General features: G+C 38.0%; 1 protein-coding gene and 1 long non-coding RNA gene across 2 annotated transcripts in view; one reads left to right on the top strand and one right to left on the bottom strand.

The window, feature by feature from the left end:
• Positions 1-20695, bottom strand: part of LOC127206697 (uncharacterized) — a 196895-nt gene that overhangs the window by 55169 nt on the left and 121031 nt on the right. The window lies entirely within an intron of this gene.
• Bank1 (B cell scaffold protein with ankyrin repeats 1) overlaps positions 1-20695 on the top strand; it is a 254947-nt gene that overhangs the window by 221173 nt on the left and 13079 nt on the right. The window contains exon 11 of the mRNA XM_051166054.1: positions 1693-1761. Within this exon, the coding sequence (XP_051022011.1) occupies positions 1693-1761 (69 nt within the window). The remainder of the gene's footprint in view (positions 1-1692; positions 1762-20695) is intronic.

Here is a 20695-nt window from a genome sequence, read left to right as displayed (position 1 = left end):
GCCTTTGAGTTAAAGTCATTTCCCATATTCATGATGCCAGACTACAGTTTTTCAGACTTAGACACCCTCCATTACATCTTAACAATATTAGAAAAAGCACAGGCTGCCTGTCTTCACTGTATGTTAACACAAAAGATGAACTAGAACTAATGACGAAAACAGCAAGTACAATATGAGGGTGGGGTTAGGGAGGAGATCTAATAATCTAAAGTGTCGTCACATGGTAAACAGCTGTCAGTGCATTTTTTTTTTTTCAGGAAAAACACAACAGACTTGTACGAGGTTGTTACCTTACACGTGTCATTTTCACACACGCACCCACACATGCACCATCATTGGCAGTATATTCCCTTCTCCTGAGGACGTGGGAAAAAAAAAACAATCTTTCTCTTGACATCACCTAGAACATTGTGTTTGATAAACGTTACTTTGATTTGGGACATTTGTTCTAGAAATTTAAAAAAATATATATGTATTCTTGATTAGCTCCATAGATGGCCTTGATGTAAGAGTGGGTTTAGTCAGAAGAAAAAGCCACAGCGGAAGCCCATGGTCCTCACGGAGGTGTTTTTCCGGGTCACAGTGGCCGAGAGCCAGGCAGCTGTCTTCCTATGTGCCTCAGTTCCATTTTATAGGGAGTTCCTGCTGAGATGCCAAGAAGAACAAGAGGGCAGCCACGTTTCTGTCACTGCCCCCCGCCTCCTCCCCCAGCTCTGAAAGGGAATACTTAGGAAGCTGGAGACACGGTATCACTGTGAGGAGGCAGCAATAGACCAAAGGCCAAGGCTTAAGTCTAAATCACTTTTCAGCTGACAACTTTGGGATCATTTCAAAATTCACTTAGCCCTTTTACAAGCTGGTTACTTCCTCATCTATAAACATATGAGGCTGGACTAAATCTCCCAGGCCTCTCCAAGTTCCCAAACCCCATAATTCAGACTGCCCATAAAAATAAATGTAACTCCGGATGCTCATTTTCCAAAAGTAAAGGAGGAAAGGACCAGGTCTATTTCATTAACAAGTACCAGAAAGTAACCAGAACTTTGTGGGTGCTTAATAAATATTAAACACTAAATTTTACCTTTCATCTGCAAAACAGGGTGAGTAATGCTGACTTAATTCCCAGAATTTCATGTGAGAAATAATAAATGAGAACAAAGCACTCCTCAGATAATGAAGTAATTCAAACAAGCTGCTTTAATAGGGCTGAGGTCTGGGTAGATGACGTAAGAGTAAAGTGCCTTTTTTATTATTACATCTGCAGAGCACAGTGAGCTTTTCTTGAGTTTAAGAAGAAACGATGATTACACTTGCTTATCACCCACAAGCCAGTTTGAGTAGTTTCTATGCAAATGGATTCTTCACGCAGGCATACCACTTTGAACCAAATGGAGCTTTTATCTTTATTTGATATCAAAAGGGATTGAGCTTGATATAACCAGTTTAGGAAAGCATCCCACCAACATCGCAGGACTCTGACTAAAGAAAAGGCTTTCCAAAATTACTGATAAGCTGCACAGATGAGGAAATTACAAATTTAATAATCTCTGTACTCAAAAAACGAATACAATTCAGATATTGTTACTAAGGATAATGATATGTTGCATTCTGCCCTGTGGAGGCCTTCATGGGAGTATTTCATATTCTTAAATGCCTTTATCTAATAATCTTCATGTGCAATGTTTCTTACAGTGTTCCAACAAAAGGCAGCCAGAAGACAATCTGATGGTGATAAGTTCTACAGTCTCCCCAAGAAACCAGGTACTGATGTTAACTTCAACCTATTTTATAATCTAAATCAAACTTAAAGAAACCTTAGGAATCTGCACAAAGCCTCCTTTGTCAAATATAAACAACTTAGTTTGATTGATTTTTACTTTAAAGTTTATATCTTACCCCAGAACAACTATGCCATAATAAAAATCAGTGCATGGCAATTATTTTCATTAGCAAAAGCAGAAAAGACTCCCCATCATGTTGCCTGTGGGGGTGATGTTATCAGAGTACCAGGAAGGAAAAATAAAACAAATTCCATAACTTGCACCTTTTATAGATCTGTAAGGGGTATATAATGAGATCAGCTTGGGTATCTCTATAGTCAGCTGCGAATGCCAATCAAAGATGGAACCATTTTCCTGGCACGTTCTTGCCTTTAGCATTTGATCCAACACATTGTGAATGATCATTTATCATGCAGAGTAGAGCTGAAGACCACTATAGTCTCACAAACGTCTCAAACAGGTGGGACATTTTCTATTTACAATATTCACTAGGACATTTGTGTTTTCAAGTATAGACTCTAGCAGGCTATTTATTATAATTCTTTTTCAACTGCCAGGACCAAACAAATGTTCAGCTATAAGAATCATAAAAGTCTGTTGACACAGACAGAGCTTAGGCCAGCTAGCTTTGGTAATCTATGAGCATATGCAGTTGCCCCTTTGAAATAATCCCAAGTCATGTTACCTTGAAACTGATAACAAGTAATTATTGAGAGAGAGACATTGAAATAAAAGTATATAATCACATCACAGCAGACACAGAAGGCCCACATCATCCATCTCCTTTTAGGCTTTGTGAAGAAGCGAAGGACAGCTTGTACCAACTTCTAACACTCGCTGAACAATATGAACTGCAGAACCTGATGGGTCTGCTCTGAGGGCGCTATGAGTTGTCCCCCGAACAATGCTGTATTCTTAAATCAATGGCTATTACCCATCACTTCAAGTACAATTTCTCATGGCATTTAAGTTGTACTTAGAATATCCTAACAATTAGCTGCATGGTGCTTGATCACAATAAATGAGGAAGCTTAACACCAACTCTTCTATGAATTATTTAGATATACTTATAAGTATATATGCAAAAACCCACTCTCTTTAAATGGCCATTTTAAAATATGAATTTCATAATTTAGCCATGTCATGACTAAGATGTTAAGTGTCCACCACAGGTTCCTGTGCACTTGTCCCCAGCTATTGTATATGGAGGCTATAAACCTTTCAGAATGAGGCCTGACTGGTGACAGTAGATCATGGTTCATATCAGTCCTACTTTTGTCATAAACTCTCGCCACTTCTTGCTTTTCTAAGATGTGGCAAAGTCTGTAGTCACAAACCCATCTACTTCAGCCCGCAAACTTTTTCCACTATATGGGGAGCATACCCTCCCTATGAACAAAAAAAAATAAATAAATTTTTTTCTCCCTTAACCTACTTCTGCTGGGAATTTTGAACAAAAAAAGTAATTAATACCAATAATTAGTAGTAAAAGTAGGGTGAGGGTTTAATAAACCTGACCATATATGTTCATAAGCCTTTGGAACTGGAAGAAATGTGGGGGAGTTTAGAGCTGCAAGGCACAGAAGCCCTGGAGTGCTATACAAGGAAATTAATACGCCTTTCTGGTGGGAGTACAGAAGACCACAATGTTGACAGAAATACAGACAGAAAGGCCAGGCTCATGAGGTTTTAAGCAGCAGTAATTGAACTAAGGGATATTCAGGAAACATTCTGGCAAAGCAACCACCCATGTACTGAAAATGTGAGCGAGCCCGAATGCAGAAATAACGGGCTAAGTTGCTTAGTGGAGGAAAGTTCAAGGCAGCATAGTATACAAGTTACAGCTTTTTTACTCAGAGCCTTTATCTAGATTTATAGTAAAAGAGCAGAAAGATTTGGAGGAAATGATTAGCACACACTTTGTATTGGAACAATAGAAATGACCTCTTAATGCAAGGGTGCATCTGTCAAAACTTCAGAATATAAAACTGAAACTCAATTTTTAAAACATTCATTTTATAACGTTGGGGCATCTTCTTCAGCGTTCTGGCCCAATATATCTGACAGACATATTTGTGAGGAAGCAGAAGGTATTGAGGACTTACTCACCCTGTCTAGGCAGAGTTTGGCCATCAACTCCGCCTGCATACAGGCTTGCCCTTTTTTAGGCAGAATTCTGTCTGTTGTAGAAATGAGGATTTTTTTCCCCCAGTGGTTTGTTTGCCATATTTCAAGCCATCTCCATAAGGAGGTTCTTTGATCCTCATCATCCTCTTTGAAGTAGGCTGGGTGTTGCCAGGAGTTAACCTGTCTTATTGCCAGTAAATCTTTAAAATATTTTTTTAAAAAAAACATTTTAAATGCCATATTCTGCATGTCTCTCAGGTTTTTGAAGGCCTTATCCTACTTTATCTTTCTATAGAATCATATCTATCTGCCAAAACAGGGTAAGCAAGTCCTCAATAGTTCCTGCCTCATAAATATGTCCGTCAGATATATTGGGCCAGAAGGCTGATGATAATGCTCAAACATTATAGAGAGCTTTGGATGACTGCTCAGGTAGCAAACTGTCTCTGTCATCTCACTTGGAAAGCTACTAACCTGTACTCCAGGAATAGCCAGGTAATCAACTTTATTCCTTCTCAAGTCTCTGATGGAGTTGAAGACCAGGTAGCTTAGTTTTACAATGAAGCTTATTTATTTAGGGGTTAAGATGTTTTTAGGTCTAGATAGATGTTTTAAGTTGATAATGACAAGATGTGATGGAGATTGATTTACATTCAGAATTATAGATACACCAGGATAGGAAAGATGTCTTCTTCAATGCTATCAAATACAAATAGCCAAAACACTAAGAATGTAACATTTATATAATTCCTTATTGTGTCATGGTTATTCTTGATATAGGTAGTCCATTGTATATATGTGTAATAATATAAATTTATATGTAAAAAATAAAAAATGTTTAATTAAAAACATTCATTTTTAAAGGAAAACACCTAGAATAAAAAAGAGGTCCTGTCTATTAGACCTGGGATATATATTCTTGTAATAAAAATAGAATAGTTTTTGACGTGACCATGATTTGTATCAATATACAAAATTCAATACCATTGAATTAAAAAATTACCTTATTTGTGAGTAACAATTAAGGCCTTGAGATGAGGAGTAGATTCAATAATCTACCTTTTGTTCTATCCTCCCTTTATATGTCTATATCCCCCTTTCTTACTTTTCAGCTCCTATCTCCTTACCTACAAAAGAAAGATAAAGGAAAAGAGAGACATCTCTGAGTCAGCCCTAGTTTCCTGTCTCTAAGAGACCTATAATAACTTATAACCAGTTCCCAATGAAAATAAGCATCTGTAGACCAAGAGAATAAATAGAAACCTATCTAACCGCCCCCCCCCCCTTAGGAGAAGTGGGATGTTGCTCTCTTAAGGTTTCTTCAGGCTGATTTATGGTGAATAATACCTTTGAAAGTACCCCCCCCCCAAAAAAAGTGGATCCTGAATACAGAATGTCTCAGGACTTCTGAGAGCTTTCCTTGAAAATATCTGCTTAAGAAAATTCAGTCACACATGCACTTAGCAACTATAGCCAGGAACTAAGTGGGCCAGGCTATATCTCAACCTAGAATCAAAATTCAACATTGTCATCTACATAGTGCTCTTGATGTCACAGGCAGCCATAATGTAAGAGTTGGAATCAAAAAATTATACCAAGATTCCAGAAAGGCACTGAGGAGAAACAATTTGTAGGAGAGTTAGAGTCCCTTTCATAGAGCCTGAGAAAACTGTGTGTGACAACATGAAGGTGAAATATATGTTGGAATGGAGACCCAAGGGTGTTGGAAATACAGGAAGTGTAGAATGTCTAAGAAAACCTGAAGCTACTGCGAGGATCCATCCCAAGAGAGAGGCCATGTGCGCTTAGCAGCTGATCTGTAGAAGATGGTCTCAGCAAGCTCTCCAGGAAGCTGTAGGGATTGGCATTTTCCCTACACTGACTGGGTCTCAGTATTGCTTTGGTCTCAGTATTTTGTTGGTCTAAACTTCCCCTGCCATCCTCCCTTTTCTCCTTCTGGAATCAAGTGTTATTGTATGTCAGAAGTAAGCAGCTTGGTTTTTGACGTTTACAGAAGCTCATAGCCGAGTTTGCCGTAAGTCTCAGAAGAGACTTTGGACTTTTGAACAGTGCTGAAACTGATACAATGTTTGAAGTTGAATTGATTGCAATTTGCATAAGGCAATAAATAGTCAAGCCTATAGGGTACTAGGGCAGAATCCACACTACAGGGTGGATATGGAATGTTCCCCTGCAGGTTCTGGTTGATTTGCACTGTTCAAGAAAACTGTAAAAGCTTTAAAAGGTGAAGCCTGGCTGATGGGAATAGGAGAGTTGGTACAATCATTGACAATTTGACACAACTCCACTTCCATGTCAACTTTTCCTTGCTTCTCAGTTTTATAAAATATAACAAGCCATGATGTATACTCCCATGGCCTTGAGCCATGCCCTTCCTACCATGATAGACTATGTCTCTTCAATTATGAGCCAAAAGTAATCCCTGCCTCTCTCTGTTTGCGTCTGTCAGATGTTCTGTCCAGTTATTAAAAACTAACACAAGGATGGATAACAGACCTCTTGAAAATCTATTGTCCGATCACTATGTCTTTATATCTCTTAGGAAATAAATGCAAAACCTCAGGAGAGATCACTGTATACTTAGGATCACAACAGTTCCTAAAGATTCACTCAATTCTGGACTCTCACACACACCTCACAGTTTTTTAATTAATTTATTCATATCATAACTCAATTTGTCATCCCATCACTTGTATCCTCCCATTTGTTCCTCCTTTCTTCCCACTTTCACCCTATTCCCCTCCCCTAGGTTTATGACCGAGGGGGACCTTCTCCCCCACTATATGGTTATAGGCTGTCAAGACTCATCTTGGTAGAGTGCTTATTCTTTCTTTGAGTGCCATCAGGCCTCCCCACCAAGGCGAGGTGGTCAAATATGGGGCACTAGAGTTCATGTCAGAGTCAGTCCCCACTCTCCTCGTAACTGTGGAGAATGTCCTGTCCATTGCCTAGATCAGAGTAGGAGTTCAATGTTTACTGCTTGTACTGTCCTTGGTTAGGGCAATAGTTTGAGCAGACCCCCCTGGGACCCAATCTACCCATCATGATGTTCTTCTTGTAGGTTTCTAGAACACTCTAGGTCCTTCTATTTCCCCATCTATATTTGTCTTACCTAGAGTCCCAGTGGGATGTCCTCACATCTGTCCCAATATCCTGGTAAGTGAAAACTTTCATGGGACATGCCTTTTGGGCTAGTGCCCAATTATAAGTGAGTATATACCATGTGAGTCTTTCTGCTTCTGGGTTAACTCAGTATGATCATTTCTAATTCCATCCATTTGTCCACAAATTTTGGGATTTCCTTGTTTTTAATAGCTGAGTAGTATTCCATAGTGTAAATGTACCAAAGCTTCTTTATACATTCTTCCACTGAGGGACATTTAGGCTGTTTCCAGGTTCTGGCTATTATGAATAAGGCTGCTATGAACATGGTTGAGCATTGTCCTTGTTGTCTTGTGGAGCATTTTCTGGGTATATTCCAAGAAGTGGAAACCTGGGTCTTGAGGAAGCCCTATTCCCAATTTTCTGAGAAAGCACCAGATAGATTTCCAAAGTAGTTGTACAAGTTTGCTTTTCCACCAGCAATGAAGGAGTGTTCATCTTTCTCCACATCCTCTCCAGCATGTGGTGTCACTTGAATTTTTGATGTTAGCCATTCTGCTGGTTGTAAGATGTAATCTCAGAGACATTTTGATTTGCATTTATCTGATGACTAAAGACATTGAGCATTTCTTTACATGTTTCTCAGCCATTTGATATTCCTCTGTTGAGAATTCTCTGTTTAGTTCTGAGTCCCATTTCTCAATTGTGTTATTTGGTTTAGTGGTGTTTAATTTCTTGAGTTCTTTATATATTTTGGATATTAAACCTTTGTCAGATGTAAAAATAATACATCGCTAAGTATTTTTATTGTAAATTATTCAAATATCATGGTTACATTAACATTGAAGGTAAGCTCTGGAAATTTCAGGATTTCTCTTCTTTCCCATGAGATCAGAGATGGTGGATACCTAGAGAGAACCAGTACATAACAGTACTTAACAGTTGGCTGTATGTCAGTTGGCCATCTGTCTATCACACTGAAAACAATTTAAGAAGAGCTGAGGGTTTCCCTTAAGCCTAGAAGGACTGATTAAAGTCCCACCATATATATGAAAAAACAATTTTCATCTGCTGGCATAAAAGGCTAGAGAGAATGGTGAAAGGAAATACGTTTTGCAATAAACCTTATTGATAATACAATATTTTATTGATTTTATACACCTGGCCTTATACTCTTGACTAATTTGGTTCACAAAAGTCAGTTTTCATTAGATTTGTTTAGAGGTCTCTGAGGACTAGGATACTAAAAAAATGTTATATGCTATTTGATTTTTTTGTTTCAATTCTTCCATCTAACTTATTTGTAGCATTTTACATTGATGGCAGTAGGATATTCCTTTACTCTTAGACATCAACAATTTACCAGAATAGGACAAAATACTGTGCTATTTCTAAGAGAACAACAGATTTCAGGAAAACAATTTTTTTCAAAATCTCTCTGATGATGATAACCTTCAGGAAAATCAGCTTCCAGCATGAACAAAATTGATGATGATGAGGACAATGATGATGATGTAGTAATTATAATAAAAATATAATTATTATTATAAAATTACTGGGTAATTAAAAGGCTTGTGTGTTAGGCAGAATTTTCTTCACTGTAACAAAATCCCTGAGCAGCCAACCTGGGAGAAGGATTTATCCTGTAGCCTCACTCCTTCATGTGGGACGAGGTGACAGAACAAAGACGGTAAGCAGAGAGAATGGCCTACTCCCTGCAGAACTGTGTATTTCATAAAGTTGGAATCCCCTTCCAGATAGCATCCCCACCTAGGACAAGGAAGCATGCAATGTATGAGCCTGTGAGCACATTGCACATTCAAACTATATAGCCACATATCCTGAAGCAGTTTCAGTGTTATGAGCATCCAGACCATGAGAAAACACTGCTTCTTACAGTGTGCAGAGCATTTCTCAACTGTCGTTGGATTCATTATGCAGTAAGAAGGGGAGTAGGTGCTTCTCCATTGCTGCTGGCTCTGGGAGGAAGTGGGGTGAAGTGGTCATGAGTTAAGATTTTCTAAGGGACCTAGACAGTTTTCCTGATAAGGGGTTAAACTGCATTTCCACACTGTATGGTGGAAGAAAAGGGACTCCTAAGAGCCAACCATTTCCCCATGGAAACCGAGAGCTTTTCAAATCTCTAAGCTCAAGATTGCCAAGGAAGGCATGTTATTGCCGAGCCAAGGACTTTTCCTGAGGAACAGAAGGAAAAAAGATTAACTGGCACCATTTCTGTGGGAACTCAAAGGAATTCTTTGACTCAAATTTTACATCTTGTAGAACTATGAGGGGAAAGTGCTAAGGACTGGGGAATCATAGATAAAATTTTTTTGGCAAAATGCAATTGTAAAGTCAATTTTCCCAAAGTTGGTTTTGAAATCAGAAAATGATGAGGAATGATGTTGTCACAAACAGAAGGTACTTCTACCTCACCCCATTTCCCAGCCCTGAGCCCAGGGAGCAGCCCCGGGTGTGCTTACTGCCACAAACCAGAGGACTTACATCTTGTTGCCAAATTTGGAGTGAGGCAGGGTTCTGAAATCAGAGTTATACTAACCACATTCACATGACTGATTTATTCATGAAATTCTCACTGGGGGAGGGTTTCTGTATTCTTTTGGGTGTTTGCCAAATAACAAACATCCTATAAAATAGGTTGGTAGTTATCAGGCCACTAGCCTACAATCAAGACATCCCCCAAGTTCACTAGATGTAGATGAGGCTCCTTCCTCAAGGACATGAACTCAAAATGTTATCGTTTTCTCGGCTTCCAGTTTGCTCATGTTTCCTATATTTGATGCTTCCTTTGGGCTTTTCTTTCTATGACAAGCCCAGCTCCATTTTACTATCTCCACTATTATCTCATTGCAAGTAAGAAACACAGCAAGCACTGAGATGAAGCATTAACAGTGTCCCTGGTTCATCATGGCTCTCACCCATAATCGGGCTCACCTCACAGCTAATAAATGGACCAAATGAAGGATTTCCTGTTGCTGTCACTCAGGGTAAACTATAATTTACAGGGATATTGCCATTGTTATCAAATATCTATGGTAGGCAACTCCAGATCTAGATGTGCATGAGATTTAGAGAACTTCCAAATTATGGTTGCCTAGACCATTTCTACCCTCTACGTAAATGTAGACGATACATGTAAATTTGCTACATGTAACTTTTGCATGGTCCCCCTTCTCTTGTGGATTTCTTGTGTTTGATGTGCATTTTTCTGAACTCATAACTTTACCTAAAGTACAGAATGAACAGCTATCAAGAGTCATTTTATCAGTACCAAAAATCTAAAAGAACATTTATTTGTGATAATGGGTGCTATTTCGATGAATTTAATACTCAGTCACTAAAACTTTGCTTGGTAACATTGTGTTTGGCCCCTTTGGGCTTATATATTTGTAACTCCTGATGTGGTTGCTGTCCAATTCTTCATCCAAACTACAGAATTGTTGTGAGCTTGTCTGTTGGTGGGGTTTGCATGCCCATGGAAAAGATTTGGTCAGGGAGCATATTTTTATGTGCTTTCAGAGTACACAGTGCTGAGCAGTTTGATAAATATTAAATAATAAAATTGTCTTTTAGCAGGAAACCTGGGGACACATGGAAGGTATTACTCTTTTGTGGGGAAGAGAGACTTTTGAGCCCTGTGGTATTTCCATCACATTGCTCTAGCCAACTCTGGATATATTAAGTAGAAAAGAGGGAAAATTGTCAAAATGTGGTCATTTGTACTCCATAAAAGAATAATGGCTTCAGCTGCCTTTCCCAGTGTAACTTATATTTCCATTTGTCATATTGCTCACAAAAGGGTATTTTTTGTTAAAGTTACACCTGAAGATTTTTTTGTTTAGTTTTAGTTCTTCCATAAAATGGAACTATGCTAGCAGTATACTGTGTAACTTCTGTTGGAAATGAAGGAAAAAACAGAGAAATACAAACTTCCTGATGATGATGATGACAATGATGATGACAGAAACTAAAAAGAGTTCAGAAGAATCTATGTCTGATTCCAATTTTTTAAAAATGATTGATAAAATCAATGTCAATAGTATAAAGTGAGTGAGCCATTTCCCCACAAGAAAGGAAGCCATTCAATCCCTACGTTATATTGGAACCCCAGATTATCACTCTCTCAAAGGTGTGTTCTCTTCTTCACCCTTTGTTCCTATTGATCCAGTAGACAGAGAGGAGATGTGAGGATGAAGTTTATTTGTCGGTTCCTTTGGACCCTCAGGTAAAGCTATGTAATGGACAGGGGGATAGGCAAGTATTCTATTGGTTATTTTTGCACAGGCAGGAATTTAGTCCCAGTAAATCATGTCCCTTTTCTATATGGAAAAGTTGCTATACCCAAGGACCTGATTTGCATGCTGCTTCTATCAATATACTATGCAGTCCTAGGTCTGACAATGAACTATTACCTGAACTCAAGAAACAGAACCAAAGGACAAATAGACACTAAGTGTATTAATGAACAGTGAGTTTGCCAGATACCTGCAGTCCTGCAAAATCGGAAGACCAAAGCACGTGAATGAGTTTAAGGTCAGTGTTGAGAGCACAGTCAAGTTCCAATGGGGGTGCTGCATAGGGACACCATGTCTCACAAAACAACAACATGATGAGGCAGAGGAAGGAGATGAAGACAAGAACAAAAAATTAAAACTATGGGGTTTTATTGAATTAATTGCTACTTATTTAATTTAAAGCTCAGTTATCCAACTTAAGTTCAGTGCCAGACACTTGAAGAGAAAACGCGGGAGGCATTGGGCGAAGAAGTCACCTGAAGACAAAAGGGTAAGAAAAGAGTGGGAAAGGCATCCGAAGATGGCGAACTCATATACAAACTGAACAAAAAACAACAACAGAGTCGGGGATTAAGATCAGGCTGAGATGAAGAAATATTAGGGGAGTGACAGATGAGAGTAATTATATGTCTTTAAAGAAAGGGATTGTGTGATGAGGGAAATGCATAAAGCACACTAGAAAGCTGATATTTCAACAGAAAACTGAAACCTATATTAATCACAGAAAAAGTGGCTGACCTTGAAAACCTCCACGAGAGTTTGTACCAGACCTTGAGAAAGAACGAGTTAGAGAAGGTTTTTTTCTTACTGAAAAATAAGAAGAAAATATGGAAAACAAAGGTCTGGCTTGTGTGTGAAAGGTATTTTTTTTCCATCATCTCTATTTATTTATTTATTTATTTATTTATTTATAATTTTAATATTTTATTAATTTATTCATATTACATCTCAATTGTTATCCTGTTCCTTCTATCCTCCCATTCCTCCCTCCCACCCGCTTTCCCTCTATTCCCCTCCCCTATGACTGTGACTGAGGCGGACCTCCTCCCCCTGTACATGCTCATAGGGTATCAAGTCTCTTCTTGGTAGTCTGCTATCCTTCCTCTGAGTGCCATTAGGCCTTCCCATCAAGGGGACATGGTCAAATATGGGGCACCCAGAGTTCATGTGAAAGTCAGTCCCCATTCTCCACTCAACGGTGGAGAATGTCCTGTCCATCGGCTAGATCTGGGTAGGGGTTCGACGTTTACTTCCCGTATTGTCCTTGGCTGGTGTCATAGTTTGAGTATTTTTTAAAGAGAATAATAGAATTTTAAATAGAATAAAAGCCAGTGACAATTGATATGAGAGGAACGAACTTCAGATTGACTAGACTGTCTGCTTCTAGTTTTAAACTACAGGAATAAAGAATAACCTCCAAGTGTTTGGGAACTATTTAACACACAAAATAGATAGGCATGACAGTGGGATGGGGATTTACCAGAGAAAGGGAAGGGATGTGGGGTGGGAAAAGGGAAAAAGAGAGAACTACAAGTGCGTGTCACCAGATTGTATAAAATTGCCAAAGAACAAACTTTTTAAAGAAGTAAAATTTATATATGATTAGCACTGGGTTCTCTGCACATGTATCTTCCAGCTTAGTATTTTTTTATGGGATTCCTGAGATTGTGAATGAATAGATCTCTGATTCTTGTGTCTGCCCTTGAGGCTCTTTTCCCTCTGTGAAGCTGCCTTGCCCCACTTTGATGTGATGGTTTTTGTTTTATTTTTACTATATTTTATTTTGTCCTGTTTGGTTGTGATCTCCAAGAAGTCTGTTCTCTTCTGATGAGAAACAGGAAAGAAGTGGATGGAGAGGGGAAGGGAGAGAGACTAGGAGGAGTCAAGGGAGGGGAAACTGTAATCAAAATATATTGTGTGAAAAAAGAACCTATCATCAATAAATAGGGAAAAAAGAAAAATCGAAGTAAGTTTTAAAAGTCAGAAATCTCAGTAACAAAAATTGCATGCAATGCTCTATTGGGCTTATTTTGGTGGAAATGAAAATTAAGTATTTTATGCTTAGTTAGATATTCTGTTTATATAAAATATAAAACAGCAGGTTTTGCCCGTCCAAGACTTTAGAAAAGATAGCAATTCAATGATATCATGAATCCATTACCTCAGATACATTGTATATTAATAATAGATTAATCAAACTTGAAAAACTTTAAGTGTGGTATCAAAAATTGGTAGCAGATAATTAATCTATCTAAACAACTAAACTTTAAACAACAACTGAAGAGTTACTTGTAAAATATAAACATGGAATGTTGGTGATAAAGAACCTACATGTATACATAGAGAAAGAGACCCACAGACATCAAGTTAAGGAGGTATGGAGGTATGGATGCTTTGTTTAGAGTTCATGAACAAGTCTATAGTCCAGGTGTCTCTCAGCTTGCCCCCGTGGAGCTTCCTTTGTTGCCTACCAGTTTTCATGCTCATTAACAAAAATCCAGCCAGGTTTAAATCTGGTCACCAACTAAGTCCTATTACCAAGTTCTTGACAATGTTAGAGATTAACTTGCTGTGAAAATGTAGGGTACAACATGTCTTGATCGCCTATGTCTTAATGGCTGTGGAGGTTGCTGAGTGGGTCTTGTGTGTACTGTATAAGAGTGGACCTGAGTTTGGATATATGGAAGCCACATAAAAGACTAGTCAGGACACAGAGACAGGCAGATCCCTGGGGTTTTCTGGCCAGACAATCTAAGCCAAAATCTAAAATTCTAGGTTCTCAAGAGACACTGATACTAAAAATAAGGTGTAAAAGCAATTGAGAAAGAGACCTGACGTTGATCTCTGGCCTCTGCACATATGAGCACCCATGGATGTACACACACATAAAAAAAGAAAGGAAGAGAGGGAAGGAGAAAAAGAGATCAGACAAGAGAAAGACAGAAGGGAAAAAGGAGGGAGAACATAGAACAGGAGAGAAAAGGATGGATAAAAATGGACCAGAATGGTCATTACAGTGTGAGGTGGTTCTTATTGCGGAGCGTACCCTGCAAGTACCAAAACAGTATACACTCCTTGGGGGAAGCCTGTTGCAAAAGGGCAGCATTTTTCCTAATGTAAAATCAATATATATTTACAGAAAGTTGTAGGTTGAAAGAAAATACTCTCTTCCCAACAATCATATTTGAATGTGTATTAATTTTCCTTTGATGATTAGTTTTCTTCTGTGTTCATTATTTTCTTTTTTAAATAATTTTAACATATACATTTGTTTATATTATTATACATGAATGAAATAAGCTACATATATCAGGAAGAACCATGAGACAATAAGGAGTTATATAAACATTATATTCATAGTGATTTGGCTATTTGTATTTGGCAAACTTGAAGAAAGCGTCTTTCCTATCTTGTCCGGTCTAAATTTTTGAATGAAAATCAATATCTATCATATCTCATCTCTATTAACTTAAAACATCTATCTAGACCTAAAAACATCTTGACCCCTAACCAACTAAGCTTAATTGTAAGACTAAACTATCTGGTCTTCAACCCCATCAGAGACTTGAGAAGGTATAAAACTTCTATACCTGAGTGAACCAGAATTGCAGGTTGGCAGCTGCCAAAAGGAAAAAATGTTTGAGACAGTTTACTGTCTGAACAGTCACCCAACACTCTCTATAATATTAGAACATCATCTTCAGCCTTTTAGCCCAATATCTCTGACAGACATATTTGCAAAGCAAAAACTATTGAGGACTTGCTTACCCTGTCTTGGCAGAGTTCAGCCATCAACTTTGCCTGCATCTAAGCTAGTCCATTTTTAGGCAGAATTCTGTCTAGGGCAGAAACAAAGACATTTTGTTCAGCGGCTTGTCATATTTGAATTCAACTTCATAAGGAGGTTCTTTGATACAGATCATCTTCTTTGAGGTAAGCTGAGGGTTGCCAGGGGTTAACTTGTCTTGTTGTCAAAGAATCTTTAGAATAATAAATAATAAAGACATCTTTAAATGCCATATTCTATAGGTCTCTGAGGATTTTTAAGACCTTATTTAACTATTTTACCATATGTATCTATAGAATTATATCTATCTGTTAGACCTAGGACGTATATTCTTTTGATAAAATTAGACTAGTTTTTGGCATGACCAGGATTTGCATCAATATACATAATTCTATACCAATGAATTAAGAATAACCTCATTTGTAAGTAACAATTAAGGCCTTGAGTTGAGGAGTAGATTCAATAATCTACATTTTGTTCTATCCTCCCTTAATATTTCTATATCCCCCTTTCTTTCTTTTCAACTCTTATGTCCTTACTTATGAAAGAAAGATAAAGGAAAAGAGAGACATCCCTTAGTCCAACCTAGTTTTCTCTCTGTCTAAGACCAGTAATAACTTATAACCACCTCCCGATGAAAATAAGTATCTATAACCCAAAAGAGCAAAAAGAAAGCTACCCAACTGCCCCCCATGTTTATTTTTAACATGTATTTGTTCTTGTCACTATAGAATAAGTCCTTCTGTGGGGCAGTTGTCCTTTTTATTATGTTCTTTATAGCTACATGGTATTTATCAGACAAACGTTTCACATTGGTCTTGTTACCTAACAGCGAGGGCCTATTAGTTTTTTCTTTCCAGTATTTTAGTAAGACATATTCTAGCCAGTCACTCACCAACAGGATTTTAGTGCAATGCTTTCTGACCTATTCTACACATTCCAATATTCACATAATAGGTCATTTGTTGCTTCTGTGGACAGTATTCAAATACAATGAAAAGATACTAAAAAGAGAAATTAAAAGGAACTAAACTATTAGTCTATCTTGGGACTGTTACATCACGTAACCTAGGATTTCAAACATGCAGCTAGCAGTATGACAAAAGTATTTTGATGAAAGTAATATAAAGATCAAACTAATCTTCCAAAAGCAAACAGAAACATGAAATTTGCAGGGGAGAAACCCCCCCCCATGACCACCTCTGTTAAGTGGTAAACTGGATCTAATCAAAAGAACCTATCACCATTGCCAACAATTACAGGCCCTGCATTTAAAATAATGAGCCTGCCTTAAAGGAGAAGGTAGTAAAGTTTTTCAATCATTATTTTTGGACCTTGTCATGCCTAATAATAATTTATCAAGGCAGGTGCTTTATTATATGAGACTAAAAAGCAAGTGTGTGGAAAATTAGCTTGTCTACAAGCAGCTCACTTTTAAGACAAGATTGGAGACTTTTTTTTTTTGGGGGGTCTTTTGGGTATGTTTACGTAATTGATAAGGACCAAAATATATTTCTTTCTGCACTGAAGCCGTCTTATTTTCAATTTAAAAGTTAAGAAGAATTTGAAGTTAGATGGGTTAATTGAGACAAACATTATTTTTTTGAGACAAGCATTATTAAAAGGATTCAGTTCTTTATTAATTTGTATGTGTTGGAGTGCCACCGTGCACTAGTAGTCAGAGGACAGCTTTGCACAGTCCTTTCTCTTCCAAGGATAGGACTCTTTTCTAGGCTTGGTGGCAGGTATATTTACCCAGTGGGTCATCTTGACACCCCCAGATGTAGTATTTTAACTCAGTGAAACATGTACATGAAGCAAAATAGTAATTGCTACTTTTCTGGAAATCATTGGCTGGAGATACCTTCTGTAAAGACAGAAGATGTAGCTACACAGGTTACCTGAGATAGCAATAGGCCCCAGCTTAGGCAAAGGGGTGACAGAACTGTGGTGATGATGAGGCAGGATAGCTTCTATTGGTGATACTGTCTTCCTGCTCTGCCAGGATGGCACTTAGATGCTACAAGAAATGGTATCTCAAGAGCTGAATTTGTATGGAAGCTTATATAGCCTAAATAGCAAGTGGTAGGAGAAACAAGATCTCAACAGCTCTTTGTACTTTTTTATTATTTTATTTTTTACATATACTTTTATATTATTACAATAAACTACCTATAGCAAGAAGAATCATGAAACAATCAGGAATTGTATAAATATTACATTCTTAGTGTTTTGGCTATTTGTATTTGACAGCCTTGAAAAAAACATCTTTCCTATCTTGGTATGTCTAAAATTCTGAATGTAAATTAATCTCCATCACACTTGTCATTATCAACTTAAAACATCTATCTAGACCTAAAAAACAACGAGACAGGTTAACTCCTGGCAACACCCAGCCTACCTCAAAGAGGATGATGGGCACCTAAAAACATCTTAACCCCTAAACAACTAAGCTTAATTGTTATCTGGTCTTCAACACCATCAGAGTAGACAGGGAGTTCAGGTTATTAGCTTCCCAAATGAGAAGATGACAAAGACAGTTTGCTACCTGAGCAGTCACCCAAAACTCTCTATAATGATGGAACATCATCTTCAGCCTTCTGGCCCAATATATCTATCTGACAGATATATTTGTGAGACAGAAACCGTTGAGGACTTGCTTACCTTTTCTTGGCAGAGTTTGCATGTCGACTCTGCCTGCATGTAAGCTTGACCCTTTTTAGGCAGAATTTTGTATGTGGTAGAAATGAAGACATTTTGCCCAGTGGCTAATTTGCCACATTTGAAGCCATCTCCATTTGATGCTCATCATCCACTTTGAGGTAGGCTGGGTGTTGCCAGGAGTTAACCTGTCTCGTTGTCAATGAATCTTTAACATAATAAAACTTTTTAAATGCCATATTCTGTAGGTCTCTGAGGTTTTTGAAGACCTCATCTAACTATTTTACCTCATCTTTCTATAGAATGATATCTCTGTTGCACCTATGATGTATATTCTTGTGATAAAAATAGACTAGTAATTGATATTATCATGATTTGATCAACTAACAATTAACTTGTATAACTTATTTGTCCTAAACAGCCTGCAATAGCACTTTCAAAGTATTGGAAGTAAACTTTGTATTATAATTGAGTTGTATGGATATAACCCTGCATTTAGAGTGTATATAGGATGTGGAGAATAATCTTAAATTTGAATTCTATACCAATGTATCTAAAATTAAACTTATTTTGCCTCTATATACAATATTCTATACCAGTGAGTTAAAAATAACCTTGTGAGTGACAATTAAGGCATTAAGATGAGGCTCTTTGTACTTTTTGTTGCTCAACCAGTTAGCCCTCCGGCTGGCTTGCAGTCTCCATTTCTCCTGAGATTCTTTCTGTGTTCTGTCATCCGTGCAGGAAAATTTAGAGTATAGAATCTGTTGACATCTTGTTAGATCTGGGGAAATAAACTTCTGAAAAGTCAAGGAACGCCCTCCAGGAAACTAGAATGCCTCATCATGGAGATGCTTTAGATGCAAGGAGATCTTCCACAGAGTCCTTCAGTGTTTCTGGTCCTGGACTCACCATAAAAGCCTTTCTTAAAACTGAAATGGACATTAGAGGCCAGCCCAAACAGGCTAGTGTTGGCACCCTTTGGGTGATTTAAAGTACTGCCTAGAACTTAAAAACGTCTTTCTTCCAGAAAAAAAAAATCATTTTCAATTCCATCAATGACCACACTACTAGAAAGGAACACCCCTCCCCCACCCCCCAAAATCTTTGATATTATGGTTGAATGGTGGTCCAGTTTCTCCCTTTCTTGAATGATTGCCAACAATTAGTGAGGGTTTTTTTTCAGGGCTAGGTATACCAATTCTAGCTGAACAAGATATTTTTATGTCCCTCAGCACTGTGCATATTCAAAAGTGAAAGCCTGTCAAGAATGTGCTTCTCCTGAGACATTACAATTACTATGTTGGATTTAGTGGAACCAGATATACAAGAAGTAGTGATCTCAGAAGAGTCCTAAGGCCACGCTGGTGACACAAATGTGTCACTCAGGAACAGGGATTGAGGTGGTCTGGGATTTTCATAGCCTCCCCCAAAGACATGTGGCTCTATTTATGTCTTTGAATACCACAGTGGGCAAATGAATTTGCCTGTGTCCTGCCAGTAGGTACTCAACTCCACATCCCATGTCTCATACCAACCTACAGTGTCCCGTTGGTATTTACACAGGACATGGACCCCTCTACTTTTCTGTGCTACACACAAAAAAATACATGGTAAGCTCTAATATAAAATATTTTTGGAAAAGAAAGCATTTCACTACAAAATGAGTAGGTATTTATTTCCATATTCTAGGAATAGTTTCAAATGACCCTACGTCTTTGGTGACATTTAGATTTTTTTACTGAGATCTTTTCTTTTTTCAAAATTAAAGATAGTGTTCCTTCAACAAATGTTTAGTATTAATGACATTAATATGTTATATGTGGCAGGCATTTATCCACATAGTATCTTTATTACAACTTGTTTTGCTACCTTTAGAAATTTACGGAGAACAGCATGAGAATTAATTCATGTGCATTATGGTCAAGGCAAGGAAGTAACAGTTACTTCTCACTAAACACTTATACTAGTAAGAGTCATTTTTGAAGCAGTGTCATAGTTCAGTGTGTATATACATTATGTACTGATAAAACCGGGGGAATTAATGTCTCTGTTCCATTATTATTATTATTGCTTTGTGTGTGAGAGCTTAAGCCTCCTTCCCCCCAGCTGTTCATAAAGTACATAATGGGTTATTGTATGCTGTATTCATCCCCTCACTGTTCCGTGAACACTGTGATTTGTTACTTCTTCCTAGCTATGTGCTCATTCATCAACCTCCACACGTCCCTCCTCTGCACTGCTTGCCAGCAGGTAGCACTGTGAATTCTATCCTCCAGTAGATTTTTGTAGCGGTCTCATGTGAGTGGGAATATACAGGCTTTTTTTTTTTTTTTCATGCTGTGTCTTAGTTTATTTCACATTTCCCCTTGATTTCCCCTTGTGCTTTGGAGTCTGCTTTCATTTGAATTTTAGTGTTCTCTTCCAGTTCTGTGAGGGGACAACCTTGGTATTTTGTTGATGACTCTATTGAACCTGATGACTGTTCTGATTTGTATGAATATTTTATAGTATTCTTTCTTTAAATCCGTGAACAAGCATGAACCTTCCATGCTGTAGTGTTTTCTGTGTCGTTTATGTTGGAAGTTTTGTAATTTTCATTTGCATGGGTCTTTTAGCTCCTTAAATTTATTCCCAGGTATCCTCCCTGGCCCCGCTTTGTAGCTATTGTCATACAATTTGTCTCCTGAAGTGCAAGAGCTTGTGTTCTAGAGCCTCCTGTGCTCTGCTGAGTCATGTTGGGTCTATAAAGCTGCAGCCCCCTTTGCTATTGTAGTAGGTTATCTGTGAGGTACCAGCTCTTGAGATATGCACAGGTCTTTGACCCGTAGAGGTCAGTATACTTCAGACAATAGCTGCTGTCACACAATGACATCATGCTAGAGCAGCGGGGAGAGAGG

This window comes from Acomys russatus, chromosome 23 (genome assembly GCF_903995435.1).
Source record: "Acomys russatus chromosome 23, mAcoRus1.1, whole genome shotgun sequence".
Lineage (NCBI taxonomy): Eukaryota > Metazoa > Chordata > Mammalia > Rodentia > Muridae > Acomys > Acomys russatus.
The sequence above is the reverse complement of the archived record's forward strand: the minus strand, read 5'-3'. Positions and strand labels throughout refer to the sequence as shown.